This window comes from Stegostoma tigrinum, chromosome 4 (assembly GCF_030684315.1).
Source record: "Stegostoma tigrinum isolate sSteTig4 chromosome 4, sSteTig4.hap1, whole genome shotgun sequence".
NCBI lineage: Eukaryota > Metazoa > Chordata > Chondrichthyes > Orectolobiformes > Stegostomatidae > Stegostoma > Stegostoma tigrinum.
In genome coordinates this window covers 129,275,403-129,292,356 of record NC_081357.1, presented here as the reverse complement: position 1 = coordinate 129,292,356, position 16,954 = coordinate 129,275,403, and the positions used below count along the sequence as shown (strand labels likewise).

The following is a 16,954-nucleotide window of genomic DNA, read 5'->3' as shown; positions in this document are numbered from 1 at the left end:
TGAAGCGTTGGTGTGTTTGAATGAGTATTGGTCATGTCTTTTTGTAGCCCCTTGGTGTTTTTGTGCCCTTATTGTTAGTTTCCTTCCTGTTTGTCCAAGATAGTGTTTTTCACAGTCTCTGCAGGAGATCTTATAGCGGTCATTGGTCCTGTCCATGGAGGTGAGTGGGTCTTTAGTTCGGGCGAGCAGCTTTCATAGGGTTGATGTGGGCTTGTGTGCCACTCTGATGCCCCATGGGTGTAAGAGTCCTATGGTTAGTTCTGATGTAGGGTAATGTGATGAGTGTGTTGGGGCATGTAGTATCTTCCTGATGTTGCTTGTGTAGGCATCTTCTGACCCAGTTTTTTTACATAGCCATTACCCTTGAAAACCTGGAAGAGGTATTCTTCTTCCCCTTGGCATTGTTCTGTGTTGCTGTCGTGTGTTTGTTGCCTGTTTACATAGTGTTTGCACGCAGCTTTGTTTGTGTGTGCCGGGATAGTAGTTACTGTTGAAGTTCCGTACCTGGTCCCTGTGTGTGACTTTTCAGTGTACTTTTGTTTATAGTTCCCAATTTGTCTCGCACTCTACCATGACATCCAGGAATGGCAGCTGTTTATTCTTCTCCTCTCTCGTGAATTTTATTCCAGTGAGGGTGTTGTTTATAAGTTTTTGTGTCTCCTGTAGTTTGGCTTGTTTAAGGATGAAAAAGGCATCTTCCGCGTAGCGTATCCATAGTTTTGGTTAGATTAGTAGAAAGGCTGACCGTTCTGGTCTTTGCATCACTGCCTCTGCTATGAGTCCGGAGATAGATGATCCCATAGGTGTCCAGTGGATTTGTTTGTATGTATGGCTGTTGAAAGTGAAGTGGGTGGTGAGGCATAGGTCCAGTATTTTGAGCACGTTGCTCGTGGAGATAGTTTCACTGGAGTCTTGCTCTTGTTCCAGCCATGCTGTCATTGTTTCCCTTGCTAGTGGTATGTCTATTGATGTAAATAGGGCAGTGATATCAAACGATATCATGGTCTCCTCGTTGTCTGTCCTTATGTCCTTAATGGAGTTGAGGAATTCTTGGGATGACTTGTTGACTAAGTGCCTGAGCCTCCTTTCTGGTTCCTCGGCTAAGTTGTGTGAAGTAGTACCTGGTAGGGAGACTATGGGTCTAAGAGGTACATCCAGCTTGTGCGCTTTCAGGAGGCCATAGAACCTGGGTGTGTTCATTCCTTTGGGTTTCATTAAGAAGTCTGCTTTGTTGATCAGGCCTGCTTGTTTAAGTCTGTTTAGTGTGAAGAGGATTTTGTTGCTGAGTAGTGGTGTCAGGTCAGTTTGTACTGGCCGGTATGTGTTTTCATTGGCAAACAGTGCCTGTGCCTTGGAGATGTAGTCCCTTTTATTCGGTATCACTGTCTTGCGTCCTTTGTCTGCGGATAATATTGTGATGTTCTTGTCCTTCTTCACTCCTTCCAGGGCCTGTCTTTCCAATGTGTTGAGGGTGTTGAGTTTGTTCCTTCTGGTTAGTGTCGGGATTACTGTCCGTCTTATTGTTTGTTGTGTTTCTTTGTTGATATTTTTGGTCCTTAGTGTGGCTAGGAGTTCTATTTTGTTGGCGTCCCTGTAGTTGTAGTTCAGTCCACTGTGAGAATGGCTTTTTCTGTGTCTGTCAGTTTCCTGTCAGAGGTTTCTTACCCAGGTGTCTGTTCTGATGTCATTTTTGTGGGAAAGTGTGGTGAGCTTGTCTTGAAGGATCTGTCTTTTCTAGGCTCTTCTGGACTGTTGGCTGATGTTGCTGGCTCATTCCATGTCTATTGTCCAGTCTTGATTGGTAGCTTCCAGGAATAAAGTTTTTTTTTTGACGTGTAATTTCTCTGTTGTATTTGTGGAGCCGGTTGTGTGCGTTGTTTATCATTACCCTTACGATCTTGCGGCAGTCATGTTCTGCTGTTTTGCGGGCTTGTAGGGTGTTGATGGGTGGTTTGTACCTCACTGCGAGGTCATACCTGGTTCCTGAGGCATCTGTGTAGGAAGTAGAGTTGTTCACAGGTTGTGCTCATGTTTGGCGTTGTTTTCCTATTTTCGTGCCAGTTTGAGCATGTTACACCCGTAGATCTGATAATGTTACCCAGCATGGTAATGAAACATCTGCAGAACAACAAACCAGCTCAGCAAGCCAACCACCCTCAATAAATTCAAATGAATAAAGTGCAAACCTGTTTAGCCCATCTTGATTAGTCAACCCTTTTATTCTAGGGATCTGCCTAGTGAGCTTCTTTTGAGCTGCTTCCAATGCCAGTGTACTTTTTTTTTAAAAAGATGAGGAGCAAAACTGTACACAGTTTTTTTAGGTATACATTCAACAATAACCTGTGCAGTTGTAGCAAGTCTTCACTATTTTTAAATTCTGTCCTTAGCATTTAAGGCCAAAATTCCATTTGCCTTCTCAATTATTTACTTCATCTATATACTCAATTCTAATGGATCATGCACAGGAACACCCCACTGCATGTTTTTGGAGTCCCTTTCCATTTAAACAATGGTCTTCCTTTTGATTTTTCCTCCTAAAGTGCATGCCCTTACAGTGTTCGCCTGTGCACTAAATTCCATCTGTCAAAGTTTTGCTCACTGACTCAACCTATGTTCTCTTGGAGATTCCTTAAATTCTCATCAGAACATACCCTTCCACATATTTTTGTACCTTCAGCAAATTTGAATGCATTAAATGCTGCCTTTCTCCAAGACATTAACAGGGGTAGGAAATAATTGAGGGCCTTGGATTGACCGCTACACTGTCCAAAAGTTATTTCTTTTCAATCTGAAAAAGAACAGTATTTTGATTTATTTTTTGTCATATATGACAAGTTATGATTATGAACGGTACAGGTAGATCACAGTAAGCAAAGGATGTACAGATCAAAAAGACTTAGACAGAGATATTAAGCTTATATTGCTCAAGGTATACGCTGGGTGAGATCAACGTTACCTGAGGCTAGAGAGTCCATTCATCAGCCTGATAATAGATGGGAACAAGCTGTTCCTGAACCTGCTTGTGCATGTGTTCAGACTTCTGTATTGTCTGTCCAATGGAAGGGCTTCCCTAAGGTCATTACGAGGATGTGATGCATCTTTGATGTTGGCAGCCTTTCTGTGGCAGCGAGCCGTGTAAATGGAGTCTGTGGATGGAAGGTTGGCTTCTGTGATGGTTTGGGCTGTGCTCAGTTGCCATGCCAGGCCATTATGCACCCGAACAATGATACATCTGTAACTGGTGAGGGACAGTATAGACATACCAAAACTGTTTGGAGAGTATGCAGTAAACAACTGCACCTCCCAGTCGCGAACCATTTCAACTCCCCCTCCCATTCCTCAGACGACATGTCCATCTTGGGCCTCCTGCTGTGCCATAATGATGCCACCAGTAGGTTGCAGGAACAGGAGCTTGTATTCCACTTGGGAACCCTGCAGCCCAATGGTATCAATGTGGATTTCACAAGCTTCAAAATCCACCCCCCCCCCCCCCCCCCCACTGCATCCCAAAACCAGCCCAGCTCGTCCCCACCTGCCTAACCTGCTCTTCCTCTCACCTATCCCCTCCTCCCACCTCAAGTCGCACCTCCATTTCCTACCTACTAACCTCATCCCGCCCCCTTGACCTGTCTGTCCTCCCCGGACTGACCTATCCCCTCCCTACCTCCCCACCCATACTCTCCTCTCCACCTATCTTTTCCTCTATCCATCTTCAGTCTGCCTCCCCCTCTCTCCCTATTTATTTCACAATCCTGTCCCCATCCCCCTTTTCTGATGAAACGGTCTAGGCCCGAAATGTCAGCTTTTGTGCTCATGAGATGCTGCTTGGCCTGCTGTGTTCATCCAGCCCCACACTTTGCTATCTTGTATTCTGTAGGCTTCCTAAACACGTTTGCATTTTTTTCTTTTGTGCTTACCATTTTCCATAAGGTACCATTCTGGAAATACACAACTTTAAAACTTTCATTCAATTTTTCAAATCTTTCCTCATCCGATCTGTAATCTTCTAGGCAGTGTCTGCTGCAGTGTGCCAGGGAGGCTGAGCACAAGCCAGAAGAAGAGCATCTGATTTTCTGCTTGTTTCATAAGCTTCGTTGCTATCTCTGCATTCCAATTCTGACCTCTTGGCTATTGAAATAGGCTAAAAGGGTTGGAACTCTGTACAGTGGAGAACTGTAGACTTAATCAACATATAAATATATTAAAAAAGTGATACAGAGAATAGATTCCAGTTGACAGCTTTCTCCAATTGTTTAAATTTCGTTGCACCCAGGGTGTCACTGTTAAATTGAATAAGCCAGATCTAGTTACATGCTAAGAATTAAATGTTTGGATAGGTGGCTGCCCAGTAATCTCCTAAATGAGACGGAGAGAAATTTCCAGATTTTTTTTCTTCCTCCCAAGCTTTGGGTGGGTAGGAGAGTATGATCTTGTGTTGCGCCAGGAATCATAATTACATGGGACAGGCTGGGCCAGAGAAATTCTACTTGTTTGTCATTACTTGTATGCAAGTACTTTGGTATGCCCAGAGGATGTGAAAGAAGTTATATAAATACATCTTTTTTTAAATTCATTTAGAAGATAAGTTAGTCCTATTATTCTTGTGTTTTTTAAACTATTTGTTTACTTAATCTAAATGACAGTTAATGGAGTGCAACCAAAATGATTGAGAATATAGAGGTTTGATTGTGAGGATCAATAATGTTGTTGTTGTTGCACACATTTTTGCAGGAAAAGTTTTTCATAGCCAATAAACTTGCTGCTTTTAGGGTTATGTAATAATTCTCGCAAAAGTGAACCATGATTAGCTATTTCACTTCATCCAGAGCAGTGGAACCAGAAGGGATAGTCTGTATTTAAGGAGGGGTAAATTCAGAATTAAGTTATGGAACATGTAGAAAGTGGAATGAGTAAGTATTGATTCATTTAGATTTAAATTATCTAGATTTATTTCAGAAAATAACACTCAGTATTCATTATATGAATAATTAGATGTAACACATGTAAGAGATGGTTGGAATGGCAGGTGACTTCGGATGTGTATCCTCCGGGTTTTTCACCTCATTGGAGATTGCTTCCCTCAATTAATTAGCAACTTTATTGTTGTTGTTGTTTCACATGACTATTAATCTAGTAATGAATAACATAGATTGGCTCTTTTTGTTCCAGCAGATCTGATAATTTTAACAAACTAAGCAAATTTAGATTATTTTCAGGGATATTTCTTTATATTAATTGATTGGGACTGATGAACCTGTGGAAAGAAATTGATCAACATAATTTTTTATGATCTGACACTTGAATTAATGCAACATATTGACTTATTTATTTTGTCTTTATCTTCAGATCCTGGTTTTATTTTAGCGTGAAAGGAGGAATTCCGAGTAAAGTTATTAAAATCAATATCATGAATATGAATAAGCAGAGCAAACTGTACTCGCAGGGAATGGCACCATTAGTAAAGACGCTTCCTGGAAGACCACGTTGGGAGCGGGTGCGAGAAAGACCAACATATGAAGTATGGAAATTCTGGAATTGGTGATCTTGTAGAGTCTTGTTTTGTACCCTGTAGGTTGTGGCATATAGTTAATCTTTGAAGCTTTCTTAACTGCTTCGAAAAATGGTAACCAACTTACATGATGAGTATAAAATGTGAACTGTTGGTGTTGATGTCATTTCCCCTTTTGAAATGTGAATAAAATTCTGAATGTTAGTTGCCATGTGCAGTCTGCACACAAGCATGTGTCTTTAACTCATTGCCTGTGCAATCCCATTTGCTGACTTGTAAGGTGTGTGTAACTCTAAACATGTATTTCCTAACTAAAAAATGGAAGCCAATACCTAATATGCTAATAAACATGCATCAAGTAGTTGAAAACTGGAGGGGTTGACTTGTATACTTGCAGGCCTAAATAAGCATTTTGTCCAGAAAAGGATAATCTTATGTACAAAGTCAACTTGTAGCCAATCTATAGGAATTAGAAATGTTCCAGTTGACAAAGGGATTTACAAGAGGACATGGGTGTGAATGGTAGGTTGTGTTGTGGCCCTGTTTGTGTACAGGGAGCCATGAGGATGAGCAGGGGCCTAGATGGGCATGGAGGAAATAAGGGCCCTTTGGGTATGACTGGGATCATGTTTTGACATAGATTGGGAATAGTGTTTGTCTTAAACTATTATTCAATCACAACTGGGACAGAGTCTCAGAGCCTAGAGATGTCGCCCTTTTTAAAAGTCTGTTTTGACACTTCCTGTAACTGTTTCAATCATTCCTGGGGAAACATTTGGATGGGGATTGAATCCAGCATGTATCCCTTCCTCTCCAGATGAGGATTTCCATTGTTTGTAGCACTTGTTTCCAGGATAAATGTGGCATACTGGGAAATTTCCTTTTGAGAATGAAAGTTCAGGTGTGGTGTGTGTGACATTTGTTAGTTAGGACATCTGTCCTACCACAGTAGTGCCGTCAGCAAACTTGTAGTTGGAGTTTATTCAGAATTCGGCAACACAGTCATGGATATACAGGGAATATAGTGGGGGACTGAATGCATTATTGAGGGGGCTCCAGTGTTGAGTGTTATTGTGGAGGAAGTGCAGTTGTCTATCTTTACTGATTGTAGTCTGTGTGTCAGAAAGTTGAGGATCCAGTTGCAAAGGACGGAGCTGAGATCAGTCTGGAGGGGAGAATGGTGTTGAAAGCGCAGCTGTAGTTGATGAGCCGGAGTTGGGTTGTGGGGGGGGGGAACTGTGACAAGGATGCAGAGGTCCTTCAGCATGACCTTGACAGGTTGGGTGAATGGGCAGGTCAATGGCAGATGGAGTCTAATTTGGATAACTGTGAAGTTATTTGTTTCAGAAGCAAAAAAAAATGGCAGATTAATACCTAAATGGCTGTAAATTGGGAGTGAGGAGTGTGCAGCGGGACCTGGGCGTCCTTGTGCACCAGTCGCTGAAAGTAAGCATGTAGAGGCAGCAGTTGGTAAAGAAGACAAATAGTTTGTTGGCCTTCATCGTAAGAGGTTTCAATTACAAGAACAGGGATGTGTTGTTGCAGTTATATAGAGCCTTGGTGAGACCATACATAGAATACTGTGTGCAGTTTTGTTCTCCTTTTCTGAGGAACGAAGCTCTTGCCCTTGACGGAGTGCAGCGAAGGTTTACCAGGCTGATTCTGGGGGTGGCGGGTCTGATACGTGAGGAGAGATTGACTAGGTTGGGATTGTTTTTGCTGAAATTCAGATGAATGAGGCGGGGGGGATCTCATAGTTGTATAAATTTCTAACAGGACTGAACAGGGTAAATGCAGAGAGGATGTTCCCGCCGGTGGATGTGCCCAGAACGAGGGGTCACAGTTTGGGGATTCAGGGTAAACTATTTAGAACAGAGATGAGGAGACATTTCTTCACCCAAAAAGTGATGAGCCTGTGGAATTCATTACCACAGGAAGTAATTGATGCCAAAGCATTGAATGTATTCAAGAGGCAGTTCGACATAGCACTTGGGATGAATGGGATCAAAGGTTATGGGGAGAAAGCAAGAATAGGCTATTGAGTTGGACGATCGGCCATGATTGTGAAGAATGGCTGAGCAGGGTCAAAGGGCCAAATTTCCACCTCCTGCTGCAATCTTCTATGTTTCTATGACTGACATAGGTGCCCTCGTTGTCCAGGTGTTCCAAGGATGACTGCCAAACCAGGGAAATGGCATCCACTGGACCTGACGCTAGGCAAATTATAGAGGATCAAGGCCTGGTGGGAGACTAGAGATTCTGTGGGAAATGACCAGCCTTTCAAAGCACTTCATGATTATGGAGGTTAGAGCCCCAGAGCGGTAGTTATCGAGGCACGTTGCATGTGCTTTCTTGGGTAATGGGATGACAGTGGTTTTCTTGACGCAGGTGGGGACTTCGGCTTGTAGAAGGGAGATGAAGATGTCTGTGAATACCTCCACCAGTTGGTCTGCAGTGGATTCAAGTACTCGGCCAGGTATTCTGTACGGGCCTGTCGCTTTCCTTGGGCTAACTCCCAGAAAGACTGATCTGACGTCTGTAGCGGTGACAACCCTTTCCTATTCATCTATTTATCCAAATATCTTTTAAATGTTTTAATCATACCCACATCTACCACTTTTCAGGAAGTTTACCACACATGTACCACACATGAACCACCCTCTGTGTGAAAAATGTGCCCCTCAAGTCCTTTTTAAGTTGAGAGGAGAAAGGTTTAAGAATGTGCCCCCAGTCTTGAAGTCCCCCAACCTTGGGGAAAAGACAACTACTGTTAACTCTGTCTGTACCATCCCCCTCCTTATTTTATAAACTTCTATAAGCTTGCCTTTCGACCTGCTACGCTCCAGGAACAATGTCCCAGCCTATGCAACCTTTCTGTATTACTCAGGTCTTCCATACCTGGCAACATCCTGGTAAATCTCCGAAACCTTTCCATCTTAATAATATCCTTGTGATAACTGGGTGATCAGAACTGGACACAGTATTTCAGAAGGGGCCTCACCAGTGTCCTGGACAACATCAACATGACTTCCCAACTCCTATACTCAGGAGACTGAGCAATGACGGCAAGTGTGCCAAATGCCTTTTTAACCACACTGACTATATATGACGCGAACTTCAAAGAATTATGTACCTACATCCCTCGGTCCTTCTGTTCTACAACACCACACAAGGTGCTCCCATTAATTGTATAAACCCTACCCTTGTTTGTTATACCAAAATGTAATACCTCGCATTTGTCCAGATCGAACTCTAACTGCCATTTTTCTGCCCGTTGACCCATTTGATCAAGTTCCCTTTGTATTCTTAGAAAACTTTCTTCATTGACTAGTATGCCATGAGTTTCGGTGTCTCTGCAAATTTACAAACCATGCCTTCCACACTATTTTCATCTAAATCATTTAAGTAACTAGCAAACAAAGAGGACCCAGAAGTGACCCCTGTAGAACACTCCACTGGTGACACGCTTCCAGACTGAGAAGCAATCTCCACCACCGTTCTTTGTTTCCTGCTGTTAAGCTAATTATGTATCCAATTGGCAAGCTCACTCTGAATCCCATCTGACCTAACTTTATTAATTAGTCTGCTGTACAGAACCTTGTTGAAGGCCTTAATCTCATTTTTGGTAAGAAAATAATAGAAATATTTTGTTCAAGGCTATGATAATGTTGATCTTATTACTGATTGCCAACCAAATACATTTGGGAAGATATTGATGATCCATAGATTTAGTACTGCAGAAAGGTCTGGGATTAACTTCTTTAAATAAACTCCATGTTTTTGAGCAATTGTAATACAGGTCACTTTGCTCTTCTGCTTTTCTGATTTGTCTTGCAGTTTAGATTAGAAAGTCATGTATATTCTGTTCACATAGTTGTTCATGAATACCAACAATCTGCAATTGTCAAGTTCCTTTATTGTGGTAGAACATTAGGAGTGCATTTTTTGTTTAAAAAAAATGTTGAGTCAGGGAGAAAGTCAGATGACCAGAAGCTTGATGGAAAAGGGAGGTTCTATCAGACAGTGTTAAAACTGTTGGATATGTGGTTAGTTTTACAGAGTTTAATGTCTAGGCAGCTGAATGTATTGCTGCTGGCAGCACACTGATAAAGTGGGAATGCAGAAGGCTATGACTGGGGGAGCATAGATATCTTGCAATTTGCAGGGCCAGAGGAGGTAATAAAGATGGGGATGGTAATGCTGCAGAAGGTGAGAGTTTTAAAGTCAAGGTTTTGCTTAATCAGAAGCTGATGTACATTGGTTACAACCAATATGGGAGAAGTACACTGTCTTTCTCTAGTTCTGTTACTGCACAGGGCAGAACCCATGTTTTGGGGAAAAAAAACAAGTTTTACCCAGTTATCAGTATTACCAAATATAATATAAATCCAACAATCTGGTTTCTTTGATGAGAAATAGAACAACTGATTTATTTTAAAAAATGACTTGGTGAGTAAAGAGGCAAACCGAATGAACACAGTTTAGAATACAGCAGGTTATTTGGAAGGGTATGTATTTATACTAACATGGACATGGACACACCAGTTAGAGAAAAACTAAAGGTTTCCCCAGGGAGATTAACACTTTATACAAAAAAAATTAGGCCAAAAAATTGTCCGCTCTTAAAGGAAAAAAAGATAAGGCATTCGACAAGGTTCCTCATGATAGACTGGTTGGCAAGGTTAGATCACATGGAATACAGGGAGAAACTAGCTATTTAGGTACAGAGATAACAAGGTGCAGAGCTGGGTGAACACAGCAGGCCAAGCAGCATCAGAAGAGTAGCAAGGCTGACCTTTTGGGCCTAGACCCTTCTTCAGAACTGGGTACAGAACTGGCTCGAAGGTGGAAGACAGAGGGTAGTAGTGGAAGGTTGCTTTTCAGATTGGAGGCCTGTGACTAGCAGTGTGCCACAAAGATCAATGCTGAGTTCACTGCTTTTCAACATTCATATAAATGATTTGGATGTGAACATGGGAGGTGTTTTTACTAAGTTTGCAGATAACACCAAAATTGGAGGTGTAGTGGACAGTGAAGAAGGTTACCTCAGGAGTACAACAGTATCTTGATCAGGTGGGCCAAGAAGTGGCAGATGGACTTTAATTTAGATAAATGCAAGGAGCTGCACTTTGGAAATGCAAATTAAGTCAGGACTTTGCACTTAATGGTCAGGCACTGGGGACTGTTGCTGAACAAAGAGACCTTGGAGTGCAGGTTCTTAGAAAGTTGAGTCCCAGGTAGACATTTTGTACACTTGCCTTTATTGGTCAGTGCATTGAGAAAGGAATTAGGAGGTCCTGTAGCAGTTGTACAAGACATTGGTTATGCCACTTTTGGACGACTATGTGCAATTCTAGTTTTCCTGCTATCAGAAGGATGTTATGAAAGTTGAAAGGGTTCAGAAAAATTTACAAGGATGTTGCAGGGTTGGAGGGTTTGAGCGAGAGGCTGAATAGGCTGGGGCTATTTTTCATGTCGCGTTGGAGGCTGAGGGGTGACCTTTGTAGAGGTTTATAAAACAATGAGGGGCATGGATAGGATAAATTGACAAGGTCTTTTCCCTGGGGTGGGGAGTCTAAGACTAGAGGGCATGGGTTTAAGATGAGACGGGAAAGATTTAAAAGGGGCCTAAGGAGCAGTGCTCTCACACAGAGGGTGGTGCATGTATTGAATGAGCTACCATAGGATGTGGTGGATGCTGATACAATTAACATTTAAAGGCATTTGGATGGGTATATGAATAGGAGGGGTTTAGAGGGATATGGGCCAAATGCTGGGCAAATGGCACTAGATTTATTTAGGATCTCTGGTCAGCATGGACGGGTAGGACTGAAGAGTCTGTTTCTATTCTGTACAACTCTCTAACTATGGTGTGAAAATATTCTGTGTGGCTTTCAGTCTGGTGTCTTTCTACACATCTACATGCACTGTTGTCTCTACACAGTGTTAAATAGAATTAGATTTAGCTTTATTGTCACGTACTCAAATGAGCACAGTAAAAAGTTTGCAAGTTGCCACTTATGGTGCCATCTTAGAGTCAAAAGTACCTCGATAAAGATTTCTTAAGTACAAATGCTGAGGGTGGAAAATAAATCAGAAACATAAAGAAATACAAAGTCTGACATTTCAGATCATAGGAATAAATTAGGAAAATAAAGAAAAACAAGTTCAGGATAACAGTCCTTCCAACCCTGTACATGTTGGCACCTAGCTTCTTGTCCACACTAAGCCTTGACTCAAGATCTCACTAGGCTTTACCTCGAACCTCTCAAAGCCAGGAGACTGCTCTAGGTTTACCCCCCCCCACAACACACACACACATACCACACACACACATACCACACACACACATACCACACACACACATACCACACACACACATACCACACACACACATACCACACACACACATACCACACACACACATACCACACACACACATACCACACACACACATACCACACACACACATACCACACACACACATACCACACACACACATACCACACACACACATACCACACACACACATACCACACACACACATACCACACACACACCCCCAAGGCCTTGTATCCCTCCTTTTCACCTTGCATTCCTCTGCTCTTACCCAAGGCCAGTCCATTTGCCTCTGAAGCCATTTTCTTTTCCTCATTGATTTTGACCTTCTACCAAAGGGCTCCATCTATTGGCAGAAGTTGATTGGCACCTGCAACTCCTGGCACTGGCAGACTTTTGCCAGAAAATAGGGCCTGGTTAATCTTAAAAATACTAATGTGTAATTTTTAAATACTGTATTGAACAGGAGACTTGCCATATATGGTATTTCTACAATATTAGTGATGTGTTTTATTTTTAGTTATTTCAACCAGAAATGCTGTAGTTCATGTATAGTATTTCACCTTGAACACTTCTTTTTCCATGCAAAATGTTGTATGATGAGCCTAAGTCTGCCTCTTGGAACCTCTGACTTCTTAGTCATTTCAGTTATTTTTGAGAGATTTACTAAGTCCTCTACCATGAAAACAGATGTAAAATACCTGTCAAAGACCCCATCGTTTTCGTGTTTTCCATGATTAATTCTTTTCACAGAGAGGGTAGACAAGGAGTCGGGCAGTGTAACAGGTTTAGACTATCTTGCTGGTACAGTGGATCTGTGTGATTAGAAGTTCATCTTGGGTTCCATTGTGACATTAAGCTTGTCAGGTATCTATTTAGCCTCTGACAGTTGCCATGGAGAGTGCAGTCGAACTAGGCCTGATGGGATGCAGTTCAGGATATTAAAGGAAGTAGCAACGGAGATAGCGCATGCATGAATAATAATTTTCCAGGAATCCTTAGATTGTGGAAAATTCCCAAGGACTGGAACACTGCCAGTGTAATATTCAAAAATGGGAAGCAGACAACAAGCAAGCAACTATAAGCTAGTTTGCTTTACATCTGTTGTTGGGAAAATGTCTGAGGCTATTGTAAAGGATGTAACAGAAGAGCAGTTAGAAATACACAATATGATCAAGCAGAGTCAGCATGACTTGCATGTAGGGGAACCCATGCCTGAGACATTTATTACAATTCCTTGAAGTGCCAAGTAGGCTGGAGAAAGGGGAAGCTGTGATGTAATACATTTGCGTTTTCAAAAGACTTTTGATAAGATACTATACATTTCACTACTTAATAAGATAATAGCTCATGGTGTTGGAGATAGTATATTAGCATAGATAGAGGATTGGCTTATAAGACAGAGCATTGGGGTAAGGGGAGCATTTTCAGGATGGCAACCTATAACTAATGGTGTGCCCCAGGTATCAGTGCTTATATATATAATGGTTTGGATGAGGAAAGTGAATGTACAATGGCCATTTTGCAGATGACATAAAAATAGGTGGGAACACAAGTGGTTTGGATGACACAGTCTGCAAGAGGATATGGACAGGTTAGGAAAGTGGACAAAACTTGGCAGATGGAATATTATGTGAAGTTATGCAGTTTGGCAGGAAAAATAGAGATGTGTATTATTTAAGTGGAGAAAGACTACAGAAAGCTATGAAACAGAGGGATTTCAGAGTCCTCATCCATGAATCACAAAAAGCTAGCATTTAATTTCAAGGGTAAAACAAAGGTAAATGGGGTTTTTGCCTTTATTTCCAAGGGAATGGGGTGTAAAAGTAATGAGTTTTTGCTAAGACTATACAAGGCAGTAGTCAGACCTCAACCAAACTACAGTTTTTGGCCCTTTATCTAATGAAAGATGTACTGGTATTGGAGGCAATCTTTAGATTGTTCATTAGGCCGATGGAAGGTATCAAGGAACTGTCTTATGAAGGGAGGTTAAGTTCATTAGTACTTGTTGAAATATAGAAGAATGAGAGGTGACCTTATTGAAAAATGCAAAATTCTTAGGAGACTTGAAGGTGTGATGTGGAAAGGTTGTTTCTGCTTGTGGGAGAGGCAAGGACCACAGGGCATTAAAGGGTCACGCATTTAAAACAAAGATGAGGAATTTCTTCCCTGTGTGTGGTATATCTGTGGAATGTTTTTTAACCATCGAGGGCACGTTGAGGTTGAGTCATTACATATATTTCATGCTCAGAGAGAGAGCTTTTTAATCAGGAAGAGAATCAGGGTTATGGGGGAAAGACAAGAAGATGGAGTTGATTATCAGATCAACCATGATCTCACTGAATGCCAGAGCAGATTCAATGGGCTGAATAGCTTACAGAATGGCAGTGGTAAATGGTATGTTGGCCTTGAGAGCGAGAGGAGTTTAATACAGGAGCAGGAATGTCTTGCAGCAATTGACGAAACCATGCCTGGAGTTTGTGTGCAATTTTGGTCTCCAAATCTAAGGAAGTGCAACAAATGCTTCCCAGACTGCTTCCTGGGATAGCAGATCTGAGGTATAAAGGGGATTATATTCACTAGAGTTTAGAAGAATGAGGGAAAATCTCATAGAAACCTAGAAAATTCTAATAGGATTAGATGGCAGGAAGATGTGCCCGATCAACAGGGAGTCCAACACTAAAGTCACAGTCTAAGGATTCTAGTTAAGCCATTTGGGACTGAGATGAATCACAGAATTCCTACAGTGTGGAAGTAGGCCACTCAGCCCATCGTGTCCATACTGACCCTTCCAAAGAGCATCCTGCATGGTCCCATGGCTAACCCAACTAGCCTGCACATCCCTGGACACTCTGGGGAATTTAGCATGGCCAACCCACCTAACCTGCACTTTGGACTGTGGGAGGAAACTGAAGCACCAGAAGAAAGTGGGTGAATGTATAAACTCTATACAGCCTGATGCTGGAATTGAATCCGGGTCCCTGGTGCTGTGAGGCAGGGCAGCAGGGCTAACCACTGAGCCGCGATGCTGTAATTTCTTCTGTCAGTGAGTAGTGTTTTCAAGGAGGAGGTAAGTAGAATTTGGAGGGCTCCAGGAATCAATGAGTTTGGGGAGAAAGTACTTAACTGGATGATAAACCATGATTGTACGAATAGTGGAGCAGACTTGAAGCAATGAATGAGTGACACCTGTTCCTGTAGTCTATGTTTCATGTTTCTCTGTGTCTGCTGCTCTGTCTTGTGGTTTTAGTTTGAAGTCAAATAGACTTTGTAGCACAGACTGAAGAAAATAGCTTTGGTTTTGTTGGTATTTAATAGAGGAAGTTTCTGCTCATTTAGGACTGGGTGTTAGACAAGTGATCTGACAAATTAAAGTAAACATAGGATTTGAAGTTGAACTTGGAGTCATCATTGTGCATCTGAAATTTGATGTTGTGATTTTGGACGATGCTGTTGACAGGCAGCATGTAGATGAGAAGTAGGGGAAGGGGATTATTGGGGAACTGCAGTAATGAAAAGTGAAGCCATCGCATGTGATTCTGAGGCTATAACTAGAGTAAGATTAGGGCCAGTCAAGGACTGTAGTGGGAAGTTGTGCATGGAGTCTGAAGAGATAGGAGAGGCACTAACTGAATATTTTTCGTTTGTCTTTTTCATGTGTGAATACTATGTTCTCGAAGAGAATACTGAGGTACAGGCTATTAAACTAGATGGGATTGAGGTTCATAAGGAGGAGGTGTTAGCAATTCTAGAAAGTGTGAAAATTGATAAATCCCATCTGGCCCAGAGGACTTATCCTAGGATTCGCTGGGACACTAGGGATGAGATTGCAGAACCTTTGGCTTTGATCTTTATGTCGTCTTTGTCTAGAGGAATAGTGCCAGAAGACTGGAGGACAGCAAATGTTGTCCCCTTGTTCAAGAAGCAGAGTAGAGACAGCCCTGGTAATTATAGACTGGTGAGCCTTGCTATGGTTGTGGGTAAAGTGTTGGAAAGGATTATAAGAGATAGGATTTATAATCATCTGGAAAGAATAAATTGATTAGGGATAGTCAACACGATTTTGTGAAGGGTAGGTCATGCCTCACAAACCTTATTGAGTTCTTTGAGAAGGTGACCAAGTAGGTGGATGAGGGTAAAGCGGTTGTTGTGATGGATATGGATTTCAATACAGCGTTTGATAGGGTTCCCCACAGTAGGCTATTGCAAAAAATACGGAGGCATGGGATTGGATCAGAAATTGGCTAGCTGTAAGAAGACAGAGGGTGGTGGTTGATGAGAAATGTTCATCCTGGAGTTCAGTTATTAGTGGTGTACCGCAAAGATCTGTTTTGGAGCCACTGGTGTTTGCCATTTTTGTAAGTGACTTGGATGAGGGCGTAGAAGGATGGGCTAGTAAATTTGCAGATGACACTAAAGTCGGTGGAGTTGTGGATAGTGCGGAAGGATGTTGCAGATTACAGACGGACATAGATAAGCTGCAGAGCTGGGCTGAGAGGTGGCAAATGGAGTTTAATGAGGAAAAGTGTGAGGTGATTCACCTTGGCAGGAGCAACAAGAAAACAGACTACTGGGCTAATAGTAAGATTCTTGGTAGTGTGGATGAGCAGAGAGATCTCGGTGTCCATGTGCATAGATCCCTGAAAGTTGCCACCCAGGTTGATAGAGTTGTTAAGAAGGCGTAAGGTGCGTTAGGTTTTATTGGTAGAGGGATTGAGTTTTGGAACCATAAGGTCATGTTGCAGCTGTATAAAACTCTAGTGCGGCCACACTTGGAGTATTGCGTATAGTTCTGTTCGCCGCATAATAGGTAGGATGTGGAAGCATTGGAAAGGGTGCAGAGGAGATTTACCAGGATGTCGCCTGGTATGGAGGGAAGGTCTTCTGAGGAAAGGCTGAGGGCCTTGAGGCTGTTTTCATTAGAGAAAAGAAAGTTTAAGAGGTGACTTAATAGAGACATACAAGATGATCACATTGGGTGGACAGTGAGAACCTTTTTCCTCGGATGGAGATGGCTAGCACAAGGGGATGTAGCTTTAAATTGAGGCGTGATAGATATAGGACAGATGTCAGAGGTAGGTTCTCTACTCAGAGAATAGTAAGGGC

The 16,954-nt window shown here is 42.1% G+C and overlaps 1 protein-coding gene across 8 annotated transcripts in view; it reads left to right on the top strand.

Moving 5' to 3' along the window:
- Positions 1-16,954, top strand: part of agbl5 (AGBL carboxypeptidase 5) — a 107,832-nt gene that overhangs the window by 10,058 nt on the left and 80,820 nt on the right. For 7 of the 8 annotated variants that reach the window (XR_007247529.2, XM_048530618.2, XM_048530616.2 and 4 more), the window contains one exon: positions 5,347-5,518. Coding sequence is in view for 6 of the 8 variants with exons in the window: in XM_048530618.2 (XP_048386575.1) it covers positions 5,347-5,518 (172 nt within the window). In the remaining 2 variants the exon portion in view is untranslated. Of the gene's footprint in view, positions 1-5,346; positions 5,519-7,897; positions 7,986-16,954 lie in introns of those variants that run through there. The other variant, XM_048530621.2, reaches the window with a different exon arrangement.